The 17,902-nt window shown below is 41.4% G+C and overlaps 1 protein-coding gene across 3 annotated transcripts in view; it reads left to right on the top strand.

Moving 5' to 3' along the window:
* GAB3 (GRB2 associated binding protein 3) overlaps positions 1–15,906 on the top strand; it is an 84,681-nt gene extending 68,775 nt beyond the window's left edge. For 2 of the 3 annotated variants that reach the window (XM_008249459.4, XM_070066346.1), the window contains exons 9-10: positions 11,782–11,898; positions 12,813–15,906. In XM_008249459.4, the coding sequence (XP_008247681.1) occupies positions 11,782–11,898; positions 12,813–12,929 (234 nt within the window). In that variant the 3' untranslated portion in view covers positions 12,930–15,906. The remainder of the gene's footprint in view (positions 1–11,781; positions 11,899–12,812) is intronic. The other variant, NM_001171383.1, reaches the window with a different exon arrangement.
* The last annotated feature ends 1,996 nt before the right edge of the window (positions 15,907–17,902 follow it).

Genomic DNA, 17,902 nt, shown 5'->3' with positions numbered 1-17,902 from the left:
TACAGACACACACACACACACACACACACACACACACACAGAGAGAGAGAGAGAGAGAGAGAGAGAGAGAGAGAGAGAAACATCTTCCATCCACTGGTTCACTCTCCAAATGACCACAATGGCCAGGGCTGGTCTGGGCTAAAGTCAGGAACCTGGAGCTTCTTCTGGGTCTCCCATGCAGGTGCAGGGCCCAAGCACTTGGGCCATCTTCCACTACTTTCCCAGGTGCATTAGCAGGGAGCTGGATGGGAAGTAAAGCAGCTGGGACTCGAAGAAGTGGTGCCCGTGTGGGATGCTGGCATTACAAGCAGTGGCTTTACCTGCTATGCCAGCCAGCCTCAAACATATTTTCATATACTTACTTTCTATACACATATCTTTGTTACCTCTTCAATATTTTTTGTGATATTTAATTGGTTGTTTTTTTTTTTACATTGAGTTTTGAGAGTTCTTTATACAGTCTGTATACAAGTCCTCTAATGAATATAAGATTTGAAAATATTCTTTCTGAATCTGGAGCATGTATTCTCTTCCATCTTTTATGAAAGCAAACATGTTAAACTTCAATTAAGGGCCGGCACCGCGGCTCACTAGGCTAATCCTCCGCCTTGCGGCACCGGCACACCGGGTTCTAGTCCTGGTCGGGGCTCTGGATTCTGTCCCGGTTGCCCCTCTTCCAAGCCAGCTCTCTGCTGTGGCCAGGGAGTGCAGTGGAGGGGCCCTGCACCCCATGGGAGACCAGGATAAGTAACTGGCTCCTGCCTTCGGATCAGCGCGGTGTGCTGGCCGCAGCGCGCCAGCAGCGGCGGCCATTGGAAGGTGAACCAACGGCAAAGGAAGACCTTTCTCTCTGTCTCTCTCTTTCACTGTCCACTCTGCCTGTCAAAAAATAAATAAAAAAAAAACTTCAATTAAGTCCAATTCATTGATTTTTGTTTCTTTGATTGTTGTCATGTCTATGAATTCTTTTCCTAACTCTAGTTCATTAGGATTTTCTTCTAATAGTATTATGGTTTTAGATTTTATGTTTACCTCTGTGATCTATTTTGTGTTAATTTTTGCATAAGGCTTGAATGTAGTTGAAGTTGATTTCTTGCATACATATGTACAAATGTTCCAGTACCATTTGTTGAAAGTATAATCTCTCCTTCATTGAATTGCTTTTGCACACTTGTAAAAATCAGCTAAGCACATTTGTGTAGACTCTCTAAACCTTTGCATTGTCTATCCCATTGCCCATAGTAAATCTTAAACTCTGGAAGTATATTTTATACAGCTTCATTCTTGTTTTTAAAGATGGGTTTTGTTATTATATTTCCTTTACCTTTCCATATAGATAAAGAAAAGCTGATTCTAAGTGGAAGTCTGGAGATTGTAAGACATTTCCCTGGGCTTTGTGAGGAGCCCAAGCGGCAAGAACTGGGTCCCGATATTGGGGGTTAACCAAGAAAACCATCCAACAGGATCACCCTGCAACAAGTCCCATAGCTTTGCATTAGCTTCTTGGTCTTTTAAATATGTGCAACAGTCAGTGATTTCATCTGACACTTCAGTAATGATCAAGCTTGAAGGATAGAAACAACAACAGATCAGAGGAAATAAGAATGATGCTAGAAAGAGAAACTCAACTATTACTAATATTTTCAACAGATGAGCTACTATGACCATAAACCAAGAGAATCTACTAAGTAAATCAAGTACATTAACAGATAAAAATGAAAGTGATAGTATTTTCTCACTAGGTGCAGGAAGAACATTTGATAAAACTCAATATCCACTCAGGAAAAACAATCTCCTAGTAAATAGGGAAAACAAGTTTTTTTTTCTTAAACCTCATAAAAAGGAATCTTATATAATCTATAGTAGGCATCATACTGAGTGGTTAAACATTAATAATGTTTTCTTTTAAAATCAAGTTCAAAACAAGGATACTGCTTTACTTCTGCTGTGTACTGAAATTCTCGGCCTGTGCCGCGGTTCACTAGGCTAATCCTCCGCCTTGCGGCAGGTTCTAGTCCTGGTCGGGGTGCCGGATTCTGTCCCGGTTGCCCCTCTTCCAGGCCAGCTCTCTGCTGTGGCCCGGGAAGGCAGTGGAGGATGGCCCAAGTGCTTGGGCCCTGCACCCCATGGGAGACCAGGAGAAGCACCTGGCTCCTGCCATCGGTCAGCGCGGTGCGCTGGCCACAGCGCGCCAGCCGCGGTGGCCATTGGAGGGTGAACCAACAGAAAAGGAAGACCTTTCTCTCTCTCTCTCTCTCTCTCTCTCTCTCACTGTCTACTCTGCCTGTCAAAAAATAAAAAAATAAAAATAAAAAATAAAAAAATAAAAATGAAATTCCCATTCAGTGATATAGAACAAATTAAAGAAACAAAATGAATAAGAATTAGAAATGGAGGAAGAAGACAAATAGTGATTACTTATAGATGAAGTGATTGTCTACATAGAAAACTACAAATAGTCCACTTAGAAATAATCAGAATTGGGGCCAGCATTGTGGTGTAGCAAGTTAAGCCACTGCCTATAACACCAGCATCCTAGATGGGCGCCGGTTCGTGTCCTGTCCACTCCATTTCTGGTCCAGCTTCCTGCTGATGGCCGACTTATTCAGACCTTCATCACATGAACATCTCCCCAATCCATATACTACTACTGTCACCACCACTACTGTTACTAACATTTATTGAAAACTATGTTTTATTTATATTAACTCCTTTTATTACTTGGTAAAACAACATATTAGCCCTATTTTGTAAATGAAGTAAATGAGGGGTCTAATAACTTGGCCAAGGTCATACAACTGTACTGCATCTAGAATTGTGATCCAGCTTCCTGCTGATGACCAGTGGATGATGGCCCAAGTGTTTGGGCCCCTGCACCCATGTGGGATACCCTGAGGAGGATCCTGGCTCCTGGCTTCTGCCTGGCCCAGCCCTGGCCATTGCAGCCATTTGGGGTGTGAACCAGTGGATGGAAGATCTCTCTCTCTCTCTCTTTCTCTCTGTGTCTAACTCTGTCTTTCAAATAAATAAATCTTTAAAAAGAAATAATTAGAATTAATTATCTAATAAAATGAATAAAATTGATAAAAGATATTGTGAAGGTTATGCACATAATTCAGTATGCAAAAGTCAGTTAAGTGTCCATACAGTGGTAACAAACAATGGAATTTAAACAAAACCTAACATTTATAGTAATAAACATTCAAAACTTTAGGCATAAATCTAACAAAAGACCAATAAAGATATTGTGGAGAAAATGACTAAGCCTATATTGAAAAACTCTCAAGAGGCCTAAGTACACAGAAAGATAGGCTACATTCTTGAATAGGAAGACTCAAATATTAAAGATATTATATAATCAAATTTTTTGAGGAACTTTCAAGGTGATTCTAAAATGTACATGTGGGACCAAAGGGCCAAGATTCCCCAAGACATTCCATCCTGGATTTGTTTCTGGCTTTCCCTTCTCATTCCTGTGTGACTTCATTACTGGGAAAAGGCCGATTATGCACTTGAGTCAAAACACAAAGAGGAACAAACTGCATCCCTCTTACCACTATATGGTCCTGTCGTTTCAAATGCTTCAACATTAAGATCAAAGATTTATGATTGCAGTAGAAAACGTAGGGAAATAAATGACATTCTCCACATAGGGAGGAATTTCTTCAGGACAACATAAGCAAGAGTCCTGTGAAAAAAGATGGACGTAGTAAATGAAAGATGAGAACTTTTGTTTAAAAAAAGAAATATACCATAAAAACAAGTGAAAATGGCAAGCCACAGGCTGCAATGCTCCATCACATGTGATTACTCCCCAGGATGGATAAGGAAGTAGTCAGGATAAATCAGAAAAATATACATACTTCAATTACAAAAATCAGCTCAAATCAAAAAATCAAAGAAGCAAGTCACACAGGAGAAAAAAAAGACCCTTCTGGGGTATTTTCCAAGAAGTCTTTGCCGGTACCTATATCTTGCAGGGTTTTTCCAATGCTCTCTAGTACTATTTGATGGTGTCGGGTCGTAGATTTAAGTCTTTAATCCATGTTGAGTGAATTTTTGTGTAAGGTGAAAGGTAGGGGTCTTGCTTCATGATTCTGCACATGGAAATCCAGTTTTCCCAGCACCATTTATTGAATAGACTGTCCTTACTCCAGGGATTGGTTTTGGATACTTGATCTAATATGAGTTGGCTGTAGATGTTTGGGTTGATTTCTGGTGTTTCAATTCTGTTCCATTGGTCTATCCATCTGTTTCTGTACCAGTACCATGCTGTTTTGATTACAACTGCCCTGTAGTAGGTCCTGAAATCTGGTATTGTGATGCCTCCAGCTTTGTTTTTGTTGTACAAGATTGCTATAGCTATTTGAGGTCTCCTGTGTCTCCATATGAATTTCAGCATCATTTTTTCCAGATCTGAGAAGAAGGTCTTCGGTATCTTGATTGGTATCTCATTGAATCTGTAAATTGCTTTTGGGAGAATGGACATTTTGATGATATTGATTCTTCCAATCCATGAGCATGGAAGATTTTTTTTTCCATTTCTTGGTATCCTCTTCTGTTTCTTTCTTTAAGGTTTTGTAATTTTCATCGTAGAGATCTTGAACGTCCTTGGTATTGGCTGTGTATACAAAGGCTGTTGATTTTTCTGCATTGATTTTATATCCTGCTACTTTGCCAAAATCTTCTATGAGTTCCAATAATCTCTTAGTAGAGTTCTTTGGGTCCCCTAAGTAAAGAATCTTATCATCTGCCTAATAGCTCTGGCTAGAACTTCCAGAACTATATTGAATAGCAGTGGTGAGAGTGGGCATCCCTGTCTGGTACCAGATCTCAGTGGAAATGCTTCCAGCTTTTCCCCATTCAATAGGATGTTGGCTGTGGGTTTTTCATAGATTGCTTTGATTGTATTGAGGAATGTTCCTTCCAAACCTAGTTTGCTTAGAGTTTTCATCATGAAAGGGTGTTGTATTTTATCAAATGCTTTCCCGGCGTCTATTGAGATAATCATATGGTTTTTCTTCTGCAGTCTGTTAATGTGGTGTATCACATTGATTGATTTGCGAATGTTGAACCATCCCTGCATACCAGGGATAAATCCCACTTGGTCTGGGTGGATGATCTTTCTGATGTGTTGTTGCATTCTATTGGCGAGAATTTTATTGAGGATTTTTGCGTCTATGTTCATCAGGGATATTGGTCTGTAATTCTCTTTCAATGCTGCATCTTTTTCCGGCTTAGGAATTAAGGTGATGCTGGCTTCATAGAAAGAATTTGGGAGGATTCCCTCTTTTTCGATTGCTCTGAATAGTTTGAGAAGAATTGGAGTCAGTTCTTTTTTAAATGTATGGTAGAATTCAGCAGTGAATCCATCTGGTCCTGGGCTTTTCTTTGTTGTGAGGGCGTTTATTACTGTTTCAATTTCTGTTTCAGTTATGAGTCTGTTTAGGTTTTCGATGTCTTCCTGGTTCAATTTAGGTAGATTGCATGTGTCCAGGAATCTATCCATTTCTGATAGATTTCCCTGTTTGCTGGCATACAAGTCCTTGTAGTAATTTCTGATGATTCTTTTTATTTCTGTGGTGTCTGTTGTTACGTTTCCTTTTTCATCTCTGATTTTATTGATTTGGGTCTTTTCTCTTCTTTTTTTAGTTAGTTGGGCCAATGGGGTGTCAATTTTGTTTATTTTTTCAAAAAACCAGCTCCTCGTTTGGCTGATTTTTTGTAATGTTTTTTTTTGGATTCAATCCTGTTGATTTCTTCTCTGATTTTAATTATTTCTCTTCTCCTACTAGATTTGGGTCTGGTTTGCTGCAAATTTTCTTGGTCCTTGAGATGCGCTGAAAGCTCATCTATTTGGTGCCTTTCCAATTTCTTGATGTAGGCACCTATTGATATAAACTTTCCTCTTAACACTGCTTTTGCTGTGTCCCATAAGATTTGGTATGTTGTGCTGTTATCCTCATTTACTTCCAGAAACTTTTTGATTTCTCTTTAATTTCTTCTGTGACCCATTGCTCATTCAGGAGCATGTTGTTCAATCTCCATGCATTTGCATATGTTCTAGGGATTACTGAGTTGCTAATTTCCAACTTCATTCCTTTATGGTCTGAGAAGCTGCATGGTATGATTCTAATTCTTTTGAATTTGCTGAGACTTGCTTTATGGCCTAGTATGTGGTCAATGCTAGAGAAGGTTCCATGCACTGCTGAGAAGAATGTAAAATCTTTAGCTGTAGGATTGAGAGTTCTGTATATATCTTTTAGATCCATTTGGGCTACAGTGTCATTTAAATCTACTGTCTCCTTGTTGATCTTCTGTCCTGTTGATCTGTCTGTTTCTGAGAGTGGAGTATTGAAGTCCCCCAGTACTATTGTATTGGGGTCTAAGTCTCCCTTTAAGTCCCTTAACAAATCTTTTAGATAAACCGGTGCCCTGTAGTTAGGTGCATATACATTGATAATTGTTATATCTTCCTGTTGAATTGATCCCTTAATCATTATGTAGTGTCCCTCTTTGTCTCTCTTGACAGTTTTTGTGGTAAAGTTTATGTTGTCCGATATTAAGATGGCTACGCCCACTCTTTTTTCATTTCTGTTGACATGGTATATCTTTTTCCAGCCTTTCACTTTCAGTCTGTATGGATCTTTGTTGGAAACATGTGTTTCTTGTAAGCAGCAAATAGATGGTTTTTCTTTCTTAACCCAATCAGCCAATTGGTGTCTTTTAACTGGACAGTTCAGGCCATTAATGTTCAATGTGACTAATGATAAGTGGTAACTTTGCCCTGCCATTTGCCAAAGATAAGTTCTAATATATGCTTTGAATTCCCTGTGATCTTTTGCTGTGAGGTTTCCTTCCTTTACCTTCTTTCATATTGATGACCGTGTTTCTGTGTTTCTGTGTGCAACACATCTTTAAGCATCTTTTGCAGGGCTGGACGAGTGGCGACAAATTCTTTCAATATCTCTTTGCTATGAAAGGTCTTTATTTCACCTTCATTCACAAATGATAGCTTTTCAGGATATAATATTCTGGGCTGGCAGTTTTTCTCTCTTAGTACCTGGGCTATATCTCGCCATTCCCTCCTAGCTTGTAGGGTTTCTGATGAGAAGTCAGCTGTGAGTCTGATTGGAGATCCTCTGAGAGTAATCTGACGTTTCTCTCTTGCACATTTTAGGATCTTTTCTTTATGTTTCACTGTGGTGAGTTTAATTACAACGTGTCGTGGTGAGGATCTCTTTTGGTCGTGTTTATTAGGGGTTCTGTGAGCTTCCTGTACTAGGATTTCTCTGTCCTTCTCCAAACCTGAGAAATTTTCTGCTAATATCTCACTAAAAAGGCTTTCTAATCCTTTCTCCCTCTCTATGCCTTCAGGAACTCCTAGAACCCGAATGTTGGTTTTTTTAATAGTATCCTGAAGATTCCCAACAATATTTTTTAGATTTCTAATTTCCTCTTCTTTTCTTTGGTCTGACTGTATCCTTTCCTGTTCTCTGTCTTCTAAGTGCGATATTCTCTCTTCTGCTTCACCCATTCTGTTTTTAAGGCTCTCTAATGTGTTTGTCATTTGATCTATTGAATTCTTCACTTCATTATTTCTCGTCACTATCACAGTTTCCTGTTCTACTAGTTGTTTCATTTCATTTTGATTCCTCCTTAATATTTCATTTTCACGAGAGAGATTTTCTATCTTGTCCATTAAGGATTTCTGTAGTTCAAGAATTTGTTTTTGAGAACTTCTCAATGTTCTTATCAATTTTTTGAGATCTGCTTCTTGCATTTCTTCTATCTCATCATCTTCATAATCTTGAATTGGGGTGTCTTTTTCATTTGGGGGCGTCATATTGACTTCCTTGTTTTTATTACCTCGGTTTTTGCGTTTGTTATTTGGCGTATTGGAGATATTTGGTTTCTTCACTGTGGTGCTTTTTCTTGTTATACTATGACTCTAGATTAAGTGGACTGTCTGTTTTTGATGGAGCCTTAGAGGCTTGAGATGGGTGTGGCCTGAGAGCTCTGTTCGGTGTGCCAAAGGTGACACTCCCAGGTTAGGCATGGTAGATCTCTCTCTCTTTCTTTCTTTCTTTTTTTTTTTTTGATTCAAAAGGGAAGTAATTCTGCACAGCTGAATGAAGTTGGCGGTAGTTAGCAGGCAAATGATATACCCACAGGAGCCAGAGATCGGAAACTCTTTCCCAAGGACCACACAGGGAATCTGTTTTGCCCTCAGAGTGGGCTCAAATTCTCCTTCAGTCTCCCACTGGGCTACCAAAGTTACGGAATTGTAGCATCTCTGGAGAGTACTCACGTGAATTCCGTGAATTCTCTCCTCCACCGTCTCTTTTTTCACAGTCTCAGTTCAGTAGCACCACAAATTCACTAAGTCCTAATGTCCTGTTAATTCACCCCGCCCAGAGTCAGGTTTTTCTGCTAGGCTCAGGGCCGGTGCAGACCTGAGGTCGCTCTGCTTATGACGTATGTCCAAGATGGCGCCTGCTCTTTGTCTTGCTCGCCTTTGAGAGGTGAGCGGAGAGAGAGAAACCCGTGTCCGTATCAGTCACTTTTTTCTCTCTCTCTCTCTCTCTCTCTCTTCTAGTTAGCCTGGTGAACTTTCCCCCCCCGGGGGTCGTTCCCTCTAGTCTCCTCTTTCCGCTTGCCTGCTGGTGTCTCGGGCTATTGAGGTTTGGCTCACCTTGCGTTCCAGCGCTGGTGTGTTGAGTCTGCCGCTGGTATCCCGAACTGTGGGCTCCCATGCTCTCCACGCAGGTCCACTGTGAATCACTCGTTCCGGAAGAGTTTCTTCTGCTGTTTCTTCCCCTACTCTTCCTTGAACCTGCAGTATCTCCACTTTTATTAAACTGTCTCTCCCCGGACTATCAGTGTGCTCCCTTCCTATTCCGCCATCTTGCCCTTCAGCTCTTTAAGGTTTTGTAATTTTCATCGTAGAGATCTTTAACGTCCTTGGTTAAGTTTATTCCAAGGTATTTGATTGCTTTTGTAGCTATTGTATGGGATTGATCTTAGAAGTTCTTTCTCAGCTGTGGTATTGCCTGTGATACAAAGGCTGTTGATTTTTCTGCATTGATTTTATATCCTGCTACTTTGCCAAACTCTTCTATGAGTTCCAATAGTCTCTTAGTAGAGTTCTTTGGGTCCCCTAAGTTAAGAATCATATCATCTGCAAAGAGGGATAGTTTGAGTTCTTCCTTCCCAATTTGTATCCCTTTAATTTCTTTTTCTTGCCTAATAGCTCTGGCTAGAACTTCCAGAATTATATTGAATAGCAGTGGTGAGAGTGGGCATCCCTGTCTGGTACCAGATCTCAGTGGAAATGCTTCCAACTTTTCCCCATTCAATGATGTTGGCCGTGGGTTTTTCATAAATTGCCTTGATTATATTGAGGAATGTTCCTTCCAAACCTAGTTTGCTTAGAGTTTTCATCATGAAAGGGTATTGTATTTTATCAAATGCTTTCTCTGCATCTATTGAGATAATCATATGGTTTTTCTTCTGCAGTCTGTTAATGTGGTGTATCACATTGATTGATTTGCAAATGTTGAATCATCCCTGCATACCAGGGATAAATCCCACTTGGTCTGGGTGGATGATCATAGGAATGGAAATTCAAATCAGTATGATAAAACTTTACTGGTATTGGGTTAGAAAAACATTGAAAAGTCTGTGCCAATGCCAATGTTCATCAGAGTAGAGAGCCATAGGAATTCTTATACACTCTGGGACACATGTGTTGGCACTTTGGGAAATGGCTTGGTGATTTCATATAAAGTTGAAGGAACTCAAATACCATCACTGCGCAGTTCTATATCCTGTGCATGCATGCTAAAATTCTCCCACAAAAGCACAAACACTTGTGGGTAGCATCACTTGTCAAAGGCTTACAAACTAGGACGAACTCAAATGCCCTTTGCTGGCAGAATGGTTAAATAAATCACATAACAAAATGATCTGTTCCCAGTAAAAATGAGTTAAATGGGGCTAGTGAATCAATATATGTCACTGTATAAGGCATTTTATTGAGCCAAAGTCGAAGCCACAGAAAACACATGCCATATGATTCTGTTGCTATGATGTGGCAAACCAGGCAAAACTAAGCAGTATATTATTTGAAGATACTTGATACTTGCCTATTTAGAAAACTATATTTAAAAACAAAAGTTGGGGTGGGTGCCGGAGTCCAGCACCAGCCAGTCCGGGGGTTCCCAAAGGTCTGAGAGGTGTCGGCGCAGGAAGAAATGAGACACACTCACAGCAAGGCTGATGGCATGGATCTGGCTCTCGAGCACCAGACTTCATTTTTATAGCATAAGTCACATAATGATTCTTTCTTCTTACAATAAAAAGTCTGTTGTCCATTTTCATCTTGTTACAATTTCTTTGATTTTCAAGGGCATAGTCAGAGCATGGGTTACAATCAGCAGGTGCGAGATAACGGGCTGCCCACACAAGCCAAGGCCTGGAGTGTTGTTGAGCTATGCAGAAATTGGCTACACAAGCTAGAATATTACCTTCCTAATCTAATCTTTACTAGAAGCCCCAGTGTTCAAAGCAGGCCCTTTTTTAAATGAATCCCCTCTTTTGCAGTTCTTTCTGTAACTCTTTAATTTCTCTATTGCACTCATCGAAAGGTTCACTTAGATCTATTCCACAGTTTTGACAGCCAAACCATTGTTGTATTTGTAGCACCTATTGAATTAAAGCTTTAATAACATTTATCTTTATTCTAGTGGGAAGTATGCACCAGGGAGCCTGTTGCCTTTTAATTCCTTTCCACAACAGCTCAACCTTGCTTAAAGCATCAACCCCTTCTCCTACACTAACATTCTGCTTGATTAAAATTCTACAAAGCAATGGACATTCTGGGGATTATGAGACTAAGTGCTCTTCCCTAAAATTAGAAATACAGCAATCATTATTGGGACCACCAGGAAGTTCCGGCTTTCTTATGCAGTGTGTAGTTCCCAGCAAACCTAAAACCACCAAGAGGACCGCAGCTGTTGTTCTCACACCTTGCTAAGACAGACCTTCTTCTCTGACTTTGTCAGGCAGCCAGAGTTGCCTTGGCCTTGCCAGGTGGGGGACAGGCACTTGATACAATTGTTAAGACGCTACTTGGGACATCTGCATCCTATATCAGGGTACCTGAGATTGAGTTCTGTTTGCTGTTCCAATACAGCTTCCTACTAAGGCACCTGGGAGGCAGCAATGTCCGAAGTACTTTGGTACCTGCTATTCATGTAGGTATCCCAGATTGAGTTCTTGGCTCCTGCCTTCAGCCTCATCTAGACGTGGCTGTTGCAGGCATTTGCCGGTGAGCCAGCAGATGGGAGCTTTCTCTATTATCTCTATCTCTATCTCTATCTCTATCTCTATCTCTATCATCTCTATCTCTCTCTGGTTATGCCTTTCAAATAAAAAAATAAACATTTTTAAAAGAAGAGCAATAAAAGGGTGGTAAACACAGAATTGTGAATGGTGCTTCTCCTCTTGGCAGGAGAAAAGATAGTAGAGGGAAGTAGTCACTGTGAAGGTCTAGGCAGCAGTCCACTGCTGAAGCAGGACAATGAGTCTCATCTGTGTTCTAACTGTTGTGTGTAATGTATCTTTGGGATTCCTTTGCTAGAAGTTTAGTGAATGTAGTGGATCTTTTAAAGCGTTTGAATGTCATGGTTTTCTGGATCCATAAGGTAAATTATTAGTTGAGGACAGCGTTTCCATGGCTAGCATTATTCAGCTGAGCCCTGTGATGTTGGTTCGTAGGAGGAGCACCGGATAGCCAACTCCCTTAGCAGCAGTGTTCTCACATGGACCAAGAAATCCAGCCTGGATTATTTGGCCCTGGACTTCAATTCAGCATCACCAGGCCCTGCACAGCAGGTAAGAAGACCTTTGTGTCTAAGAATTCCAGGTGATTCCATTTCAGCATAGAACATGGGTGCTCTCTTTAGAAGGTCTTAAAGACACAGCCGCACATAATGAAGAGTGTTAAAAGTCATCCTAATCCTCCTTCCAGAGAGAGCAAAATCAGGTTCATTTCCTCCAAGAGTATGAGCTTTGTGTGTTTGTTCTTCACAATTGGGATCATAAAGTGTAGAAGAAACTTTCTCAGAGTTGAGGGTGGGGCAGTGAGCAAGTATAGAGCTCATTTGGCTTTAGGGAATGGTGAAAATTCTAAGCTGGAAGTGGAGCCCCTCAGTAAAGGTCCTCGAATGCCAAGTTTGGGAATTTGGACTCCTTTGGGTGGCATTTTCCTCCATTACATGAGGATCAGAAATAATAACCCACTCTTCAAGGGTGAGCCTAGCTATTAGCTAGTATCATCCACTGCACAGTGTGAGGCCCAGAACAAATGGATGACAGCTAAATATTTTGGACCAAGGGATAATCATAATACAAACTGTGTCTAACAATATATTTTTTGGTGAAAAACAGCAACTCACTAGCCAGAGTGCACAGTAAGTGTGTGTGTGTGTGTGTGTGTGTGTGTAGAGCAAACTGTATAAGGCTTTCCTTCCCTTTTTTTGAAAAGCTCCTATATCTCCTCTACCTTTAATATCATCTCAAGCAAGCAGAGTATAGCTGGTCAGTAGAGTGTTCTGGAGCAGTGCACACAAATGACACAAATGCCATACAAGTCAGTTTGGGTGGACCGTACTCAAAAGCTGCACCCCCACTCAGCTGCATACAGCACCAGAGGCCCTTGCACTTGTGGTATCCTAGGGCCTTTGTGTTTTGGGTAGTCTTCAGTGCATGGACCAGATGGCACAAAATATTTTGTTCTCTCCCTTCAGAAATTTCTCCTTTCAGAAGAGCAAAGAGTAGACTACGTGCAAGTAGATGAGCAGAAGACACAAGCTCTTCAGAACACAAAGCAAGAGTGGACGGACGAGAGGCAATCCAAAGTGTGAGAGACGTGAGCTGAGGCCATGTGCCTAACAGAGAAGCTTGGGGTTCAGTCTGTGTTTTTTGCTGAAACCACACCAATGACCAACAGAGGAGTAGAGAACTAAAAGAGAATGTGGAGTTTCCATGGTCTTGGCTAGATCCTTTAGGGAGTGGTCCAGTCATACCTACCCCTCCCCTGCTTCCGTTCTGCAAGTGCCCACAATCACAGGAGGCAGACATGGAAGATTCCACAGCTACAGACTGGAATATAGAAAACTCTATTCATTCAGGCAGGGTAGCAACAATAAAAAGAAGACTTGGTAGGACATTTTTACCAAAATTCTGTTAAAAAATCTCTCAAAGGGAGTATTTAGGGCAAAGACTGGGACCAGCATTGCAACCAACAAGATGACATCATTTGACTTCAATGCCTGAAATTCTGACCACTCCCTAGTCTTTTGATCATAATCATAAGTTAAACTCGCAACAGGACCCCTGGAGATTATGTTGTCCTAAGCCCTAAAAACACAATTGAGGAGATCAAGCGCAGTGATGATAGCAGAATGTGTACTCCACACTCCAAAGGCTCCATCAGAGCAATCATTTATATCTCCAAAGAAAGAACTAAAGTGGCAGGAGACATGGCTGGAAGGACACAGCCATTAAGCAGCTACCTATAGCCAGGTATTCTGTTGCTGCTGGCCTTTTCCAAGTATGCTTTCACAGACATCATGTCATCTCATCCTATAAAGACTTTGGGAGCTAGGCATGCCAGAGACTGTCACTCCCACTTTGAGGCAAAACAGAAACCAAAACTGAGAACTGGAAGAAGGAACACCTCGACAGGAAGCACTCACAGAGCTGAGCCACAGAGCTGCTTACAACAGCTTTGATGCTTGAAATGTATGTGTGTCTAGTGAAGGCTGCTTTATGCCATGTTTAGCTGGAACTCTAACATCATCCATCACTGCAATTAGAAATTCCTCCTGATGGATTAATGTGAAATCCATTCTTGGATCACACTACTATGCAATGTATTTCCGTATAAGCTGGCTAATGCTGGCAGAGGAATTTTTGCCACCTCAGAGAAGGCATAAGTCATCCCTGGTTGTCCTTTGATGGACTCAACCAAGTTTTTGAATGATAGAGAAGGCAAAACAAAAACAAAAGACAATGAATTTTCTTCTTAGGTTCCCTGGCACTTTTTCTTTTCTGCTTAAGAAATGTCTAGGTCCTGAGAGTGCACAGCACACCCCACCCTTGCTTTATGGGTCAAGAGGCCCAAGGGACCCAGAATGAAGGGCTCAATTGGGCATGAGTTTTCTTTAATGCCCCTTCTTGATCCTTCTTTTATACCTGCAGCCAGAAGATGTATCTGAACAACTGAGAATTAAGCAAATACCAGTCTGTGAGAAACAGTGTAGTTGGGGTAGTTGTAGATTCTTCCATAGGGCTTCAGGCTTTCAGAATGCACCAAAGGTAAGCAAATCCAAAGTCTTGGTTTTTCAGATCATACAATAAGTCATTTCAATTTTCAAAGCAGTGGACTCTGGGAGCATCATTTTCTTCCTAGGAGAAATTAGCAAGTCATCAACTGGGCTCACTGTCTTTAATTAGCCTGGATGAAGCAAGAATGGGGCTCCCCACTCCCCAATCCCAAGCCAGCTCCATGTCACCACACAGAGTACAGAGTCTGAAAGGAGCTGCTTGCTCCCCCAAGTGACCAGTATAAAGCCAGAGTGTCAAGCAAGAAGCCAGGGCTGCAGACTGCCAGTCTCCACAGATGGTAGTTTCCCTACCTGTGGGGCACTTATGTTTGGATTACTGATTAACTGGCAAAGGCTGGTGTAGAAAAATTGTAGCCCCAAGGGAAAAGGACCACAGTGGATTGAGGATAGCAAAGATGTTGTTGCTGAAATTGTATCAGCAGTGAAAGTAACCCTAGAAGTTAAGACAGTCAAGTTCCATATCAAAGTGCCTGGTTCAATTCCCAGCTGCAGCTCCTGATTCCATATTCCTGCAGACAGTAGGTGGCAGTGATGATGGCTTAAGTGATTGGGTTCCTGCCACCCATTTGAGAGACCCAGATTGAAGTCTAAGCTCCCAGCTTCAATGTGGCCAACCTCTGACCATCATGGACATTTGAGGAAGTGAACCAGCAGATGGTGGGCACTCACTCTATGTCTGTCTCTGTCTCTCTCTAACTCTCTGACTCTCAAATAAAAATAGAAAAAAAATTTAAAAATGAGTTTTGAAAAAGGTAATATCATCCTTCATTTCCAGGGTATATGCAATTATGTCCTGCTTTGACAAAACTGCTGAAGACTGGCTCTGTGAAGGCATGATAATTCAGGGAAGCAAAGTACAGGTAGTTTTTGAGCTGACAGCAGCATATGCTCCTGACAAAGGCATTGTTAGTCAGAACTATGCCAGCCAGATCTTGCCTTGTGGTGGAGATAATTGATGTGTACATAAGAGAGTATTTTTTGTTTGTTTGTTTCTGACCAAGGACCTGGAGTTTTCTAGAGAAATGATTCTAGAGACGATTCTGACTCCAGCGCACATTGAACAGTGGACACCTTCCCATCAGATTTGGGAATCAGTGGAACAGGGCAATGCAGCAATTAATCCCATATTGTTTTCTGTAGTTCCTTTTTGTTGTTTCCTTCTGTCTCATTTTATTAGGAAATCCCTCCAGATAAAGGCTTGTCCAGTGCAGGGGATGGAAGGGTCTCAAGCCTGCAATCTGGGAAGGCCACAATCCCAAGAATGCTGGCAGTTAAGCTTTTTTTGGGGGGAGGTAGGAGTCCTGAGGCTCCGCACAGAGTCTGGCAAAAACGCACAAAGTGACTCAGTGGATGTCACTGTCCAGGCCACCTTACCACCATCTCTTCCATCCTCCTCCCCTACCATCTCTGTACCCACCATTTAATTGATTTTTTGAATTCCTTTTGTTTTTACTGTTTCATTTGTGACATGAATAAAAGTCTTATACGGAGATATCATGACTTAAGTGCTGTCATTTGTTTTAAGTGATGACATCTGATGTAAACAAAGAACACATTTGAAAAACTGAATATTTGAAAACAGACTTCAATAGCATTTTCAGATACAAAAATTTAACCTTACTCATGTGCAATAGCCTACACGTGTTATCTCCCTGCTCAAACTGTAGGTTGACATCTTCCTTTTTATTCACCAGAAGCTAATGTAAATAATCGGCAGTAAAGTCACCTTCTCTCCCTGACATCATGTGTAACATGACTTTTATCATTGCTTACATGAAAAAGGAACAGCCCCTGATCTGCCTTTTCCCAGCAGGGGTCTCCCTGGTCACCATCTCTCTTTTCTCAGCTGCTCTGGGTGCTGGGTCAGTGTCATCTGTGGGCCACAAAGTGATGCCAGGCTACCAAAGTAGGCATGAATGGGGGCAGGGGAAGGGGGACAGACTTAAGTTAGGGGGAATAGAGGCCCAGGGGATCCCAGGCCTGAAAGGTGTAAAATTCTTTGCCCCTGGTGAAGTATGAAACTGACAGTGAACACTTTTTCCTCAGACACACACACACACACACACACACACAAACATTCCAGACCAAGCCCCCAACCCAAAGAATAGCACGTTGGCCAGCAGGGCTGACCTGAGAAGCAGGGACATTGAAGTCTAAGCTACAGGGTCTTTGAGCCCCTGACCCATTATGCTCTGGCCCCTTACTTACCCCCTCTAAGCTTCCTCCTTCTCCTTTATTTCCCTTGATTTTAAATTGTGTTAGTTACTTTTTCTTTTTCAGTATGTTATTTGTTTTATAAATTTGGTTTTTATTTTCTGTGAGAGAGTATGATATTAGTGCCAGCTGCACAAGTGGGCTCACAGGGATAGAAAGCAGAGCTCAGATACACACCCAAGCACTTAATTTATGACAGAGGAAACACTGGGACAGGGTGGACAGCCTTTTTAGTAAAGATGCTGTGTCACTGGATGAGTAACCTAGATCCCACTCTGCTTCCACTCTTAAACATCAGTTCCAGGTAGATCTCAGTGGAAGAGACAGGACAACCTGCTCCATCTGTTCCCTTTGTTGGACCAGGTCCATTGTGCTGTTTTGGGCTTGCTTTCACAGCCAAAACTTCAAGTTTAATCAGTCTTAACCATCGTTTGCCCTCATTTAAAAGAACACAACCTAACTGCTTTATGTCTCTCATAAAAATTCAAATAATTGGCCGGCGCCGCGGCTCACTAGGCTAATCTTCCGCCTGCGGTGCCGGCACCTGGGTTCTAGTCCCGGTTGGGGCGCTGGATTCTGTCCGCGTTGCTCATCTTCCAGGCCAGCTCTCTGCTGTGGCCTGGGAAGGCAGTGGAGGATGGCCCAAGTGCTTGGGCCCTGTACCCCATGGGAGACCAGGAGGAAGCACCTGGCTCCTGGCTTCGGATCGGCACAGCACCGGCTGTAGCTGCCATTTGGGGGCTGAACCAACGGATAGGAAGACCTTTTGCTCTGTCTCTCTCTGTCTGTCTAAATCTCTGCCTGTCCAAAAAAAAGAAAAACATTAAAAACCTTTAAAAAATTCAAATAATTTTCATTTTTTGTTCTTCAATTTACATTTTTAATTCATTTTCATTCTCTATGTTGATAGAAGTCAGTATGGTGCTTACTTCTACTGGGGAGGTTATTATTGACCAAAACTTCCTGGAATGATGGAAATGTTCTGTATCTCAGTCTGGGAAGTGGTTGCATGGATACATATAAAATTTATTAATCCATGCAGGTAATATTTGTACACTTATTGAATGTAAAGTATACTTTAACAACCAGTTGATATTCCCAGGGCATTAGGAAGCTAATGTAAGAAATGCAACTCTAAAAAGTATGAAAAAGTACAGAAAACTTTTATTATTTTTTAAGAATCCAATCTGGGCTTTTTTTTTTTTTTTAAGATTTTGCTTATTTTTTTTTTAGAGAGGTAAAGTTACAGACAGAAGGAGAGACAGAGAGAAAGG

This window comes from Oryctolagus cuniculus, chromosome X (assembly GCF_964237555.1).
Source record: "Oryctolagus cuniculus chromosome X, mOryCun1.1, whole genome shotgun sequence".
Classification (NCBI taxonomy): Eukaryota; Metazoa; Chordata; class Mammalia; order Lagomorpha; family Leporidae; genus Oryctolagus; species Oryctolagus cuniculus.
The sequence above is the reverse complement of the archived record's forward strand: the minus strand, read 5'-3'. Positions and strand labels throughout refer to the sequence as shown.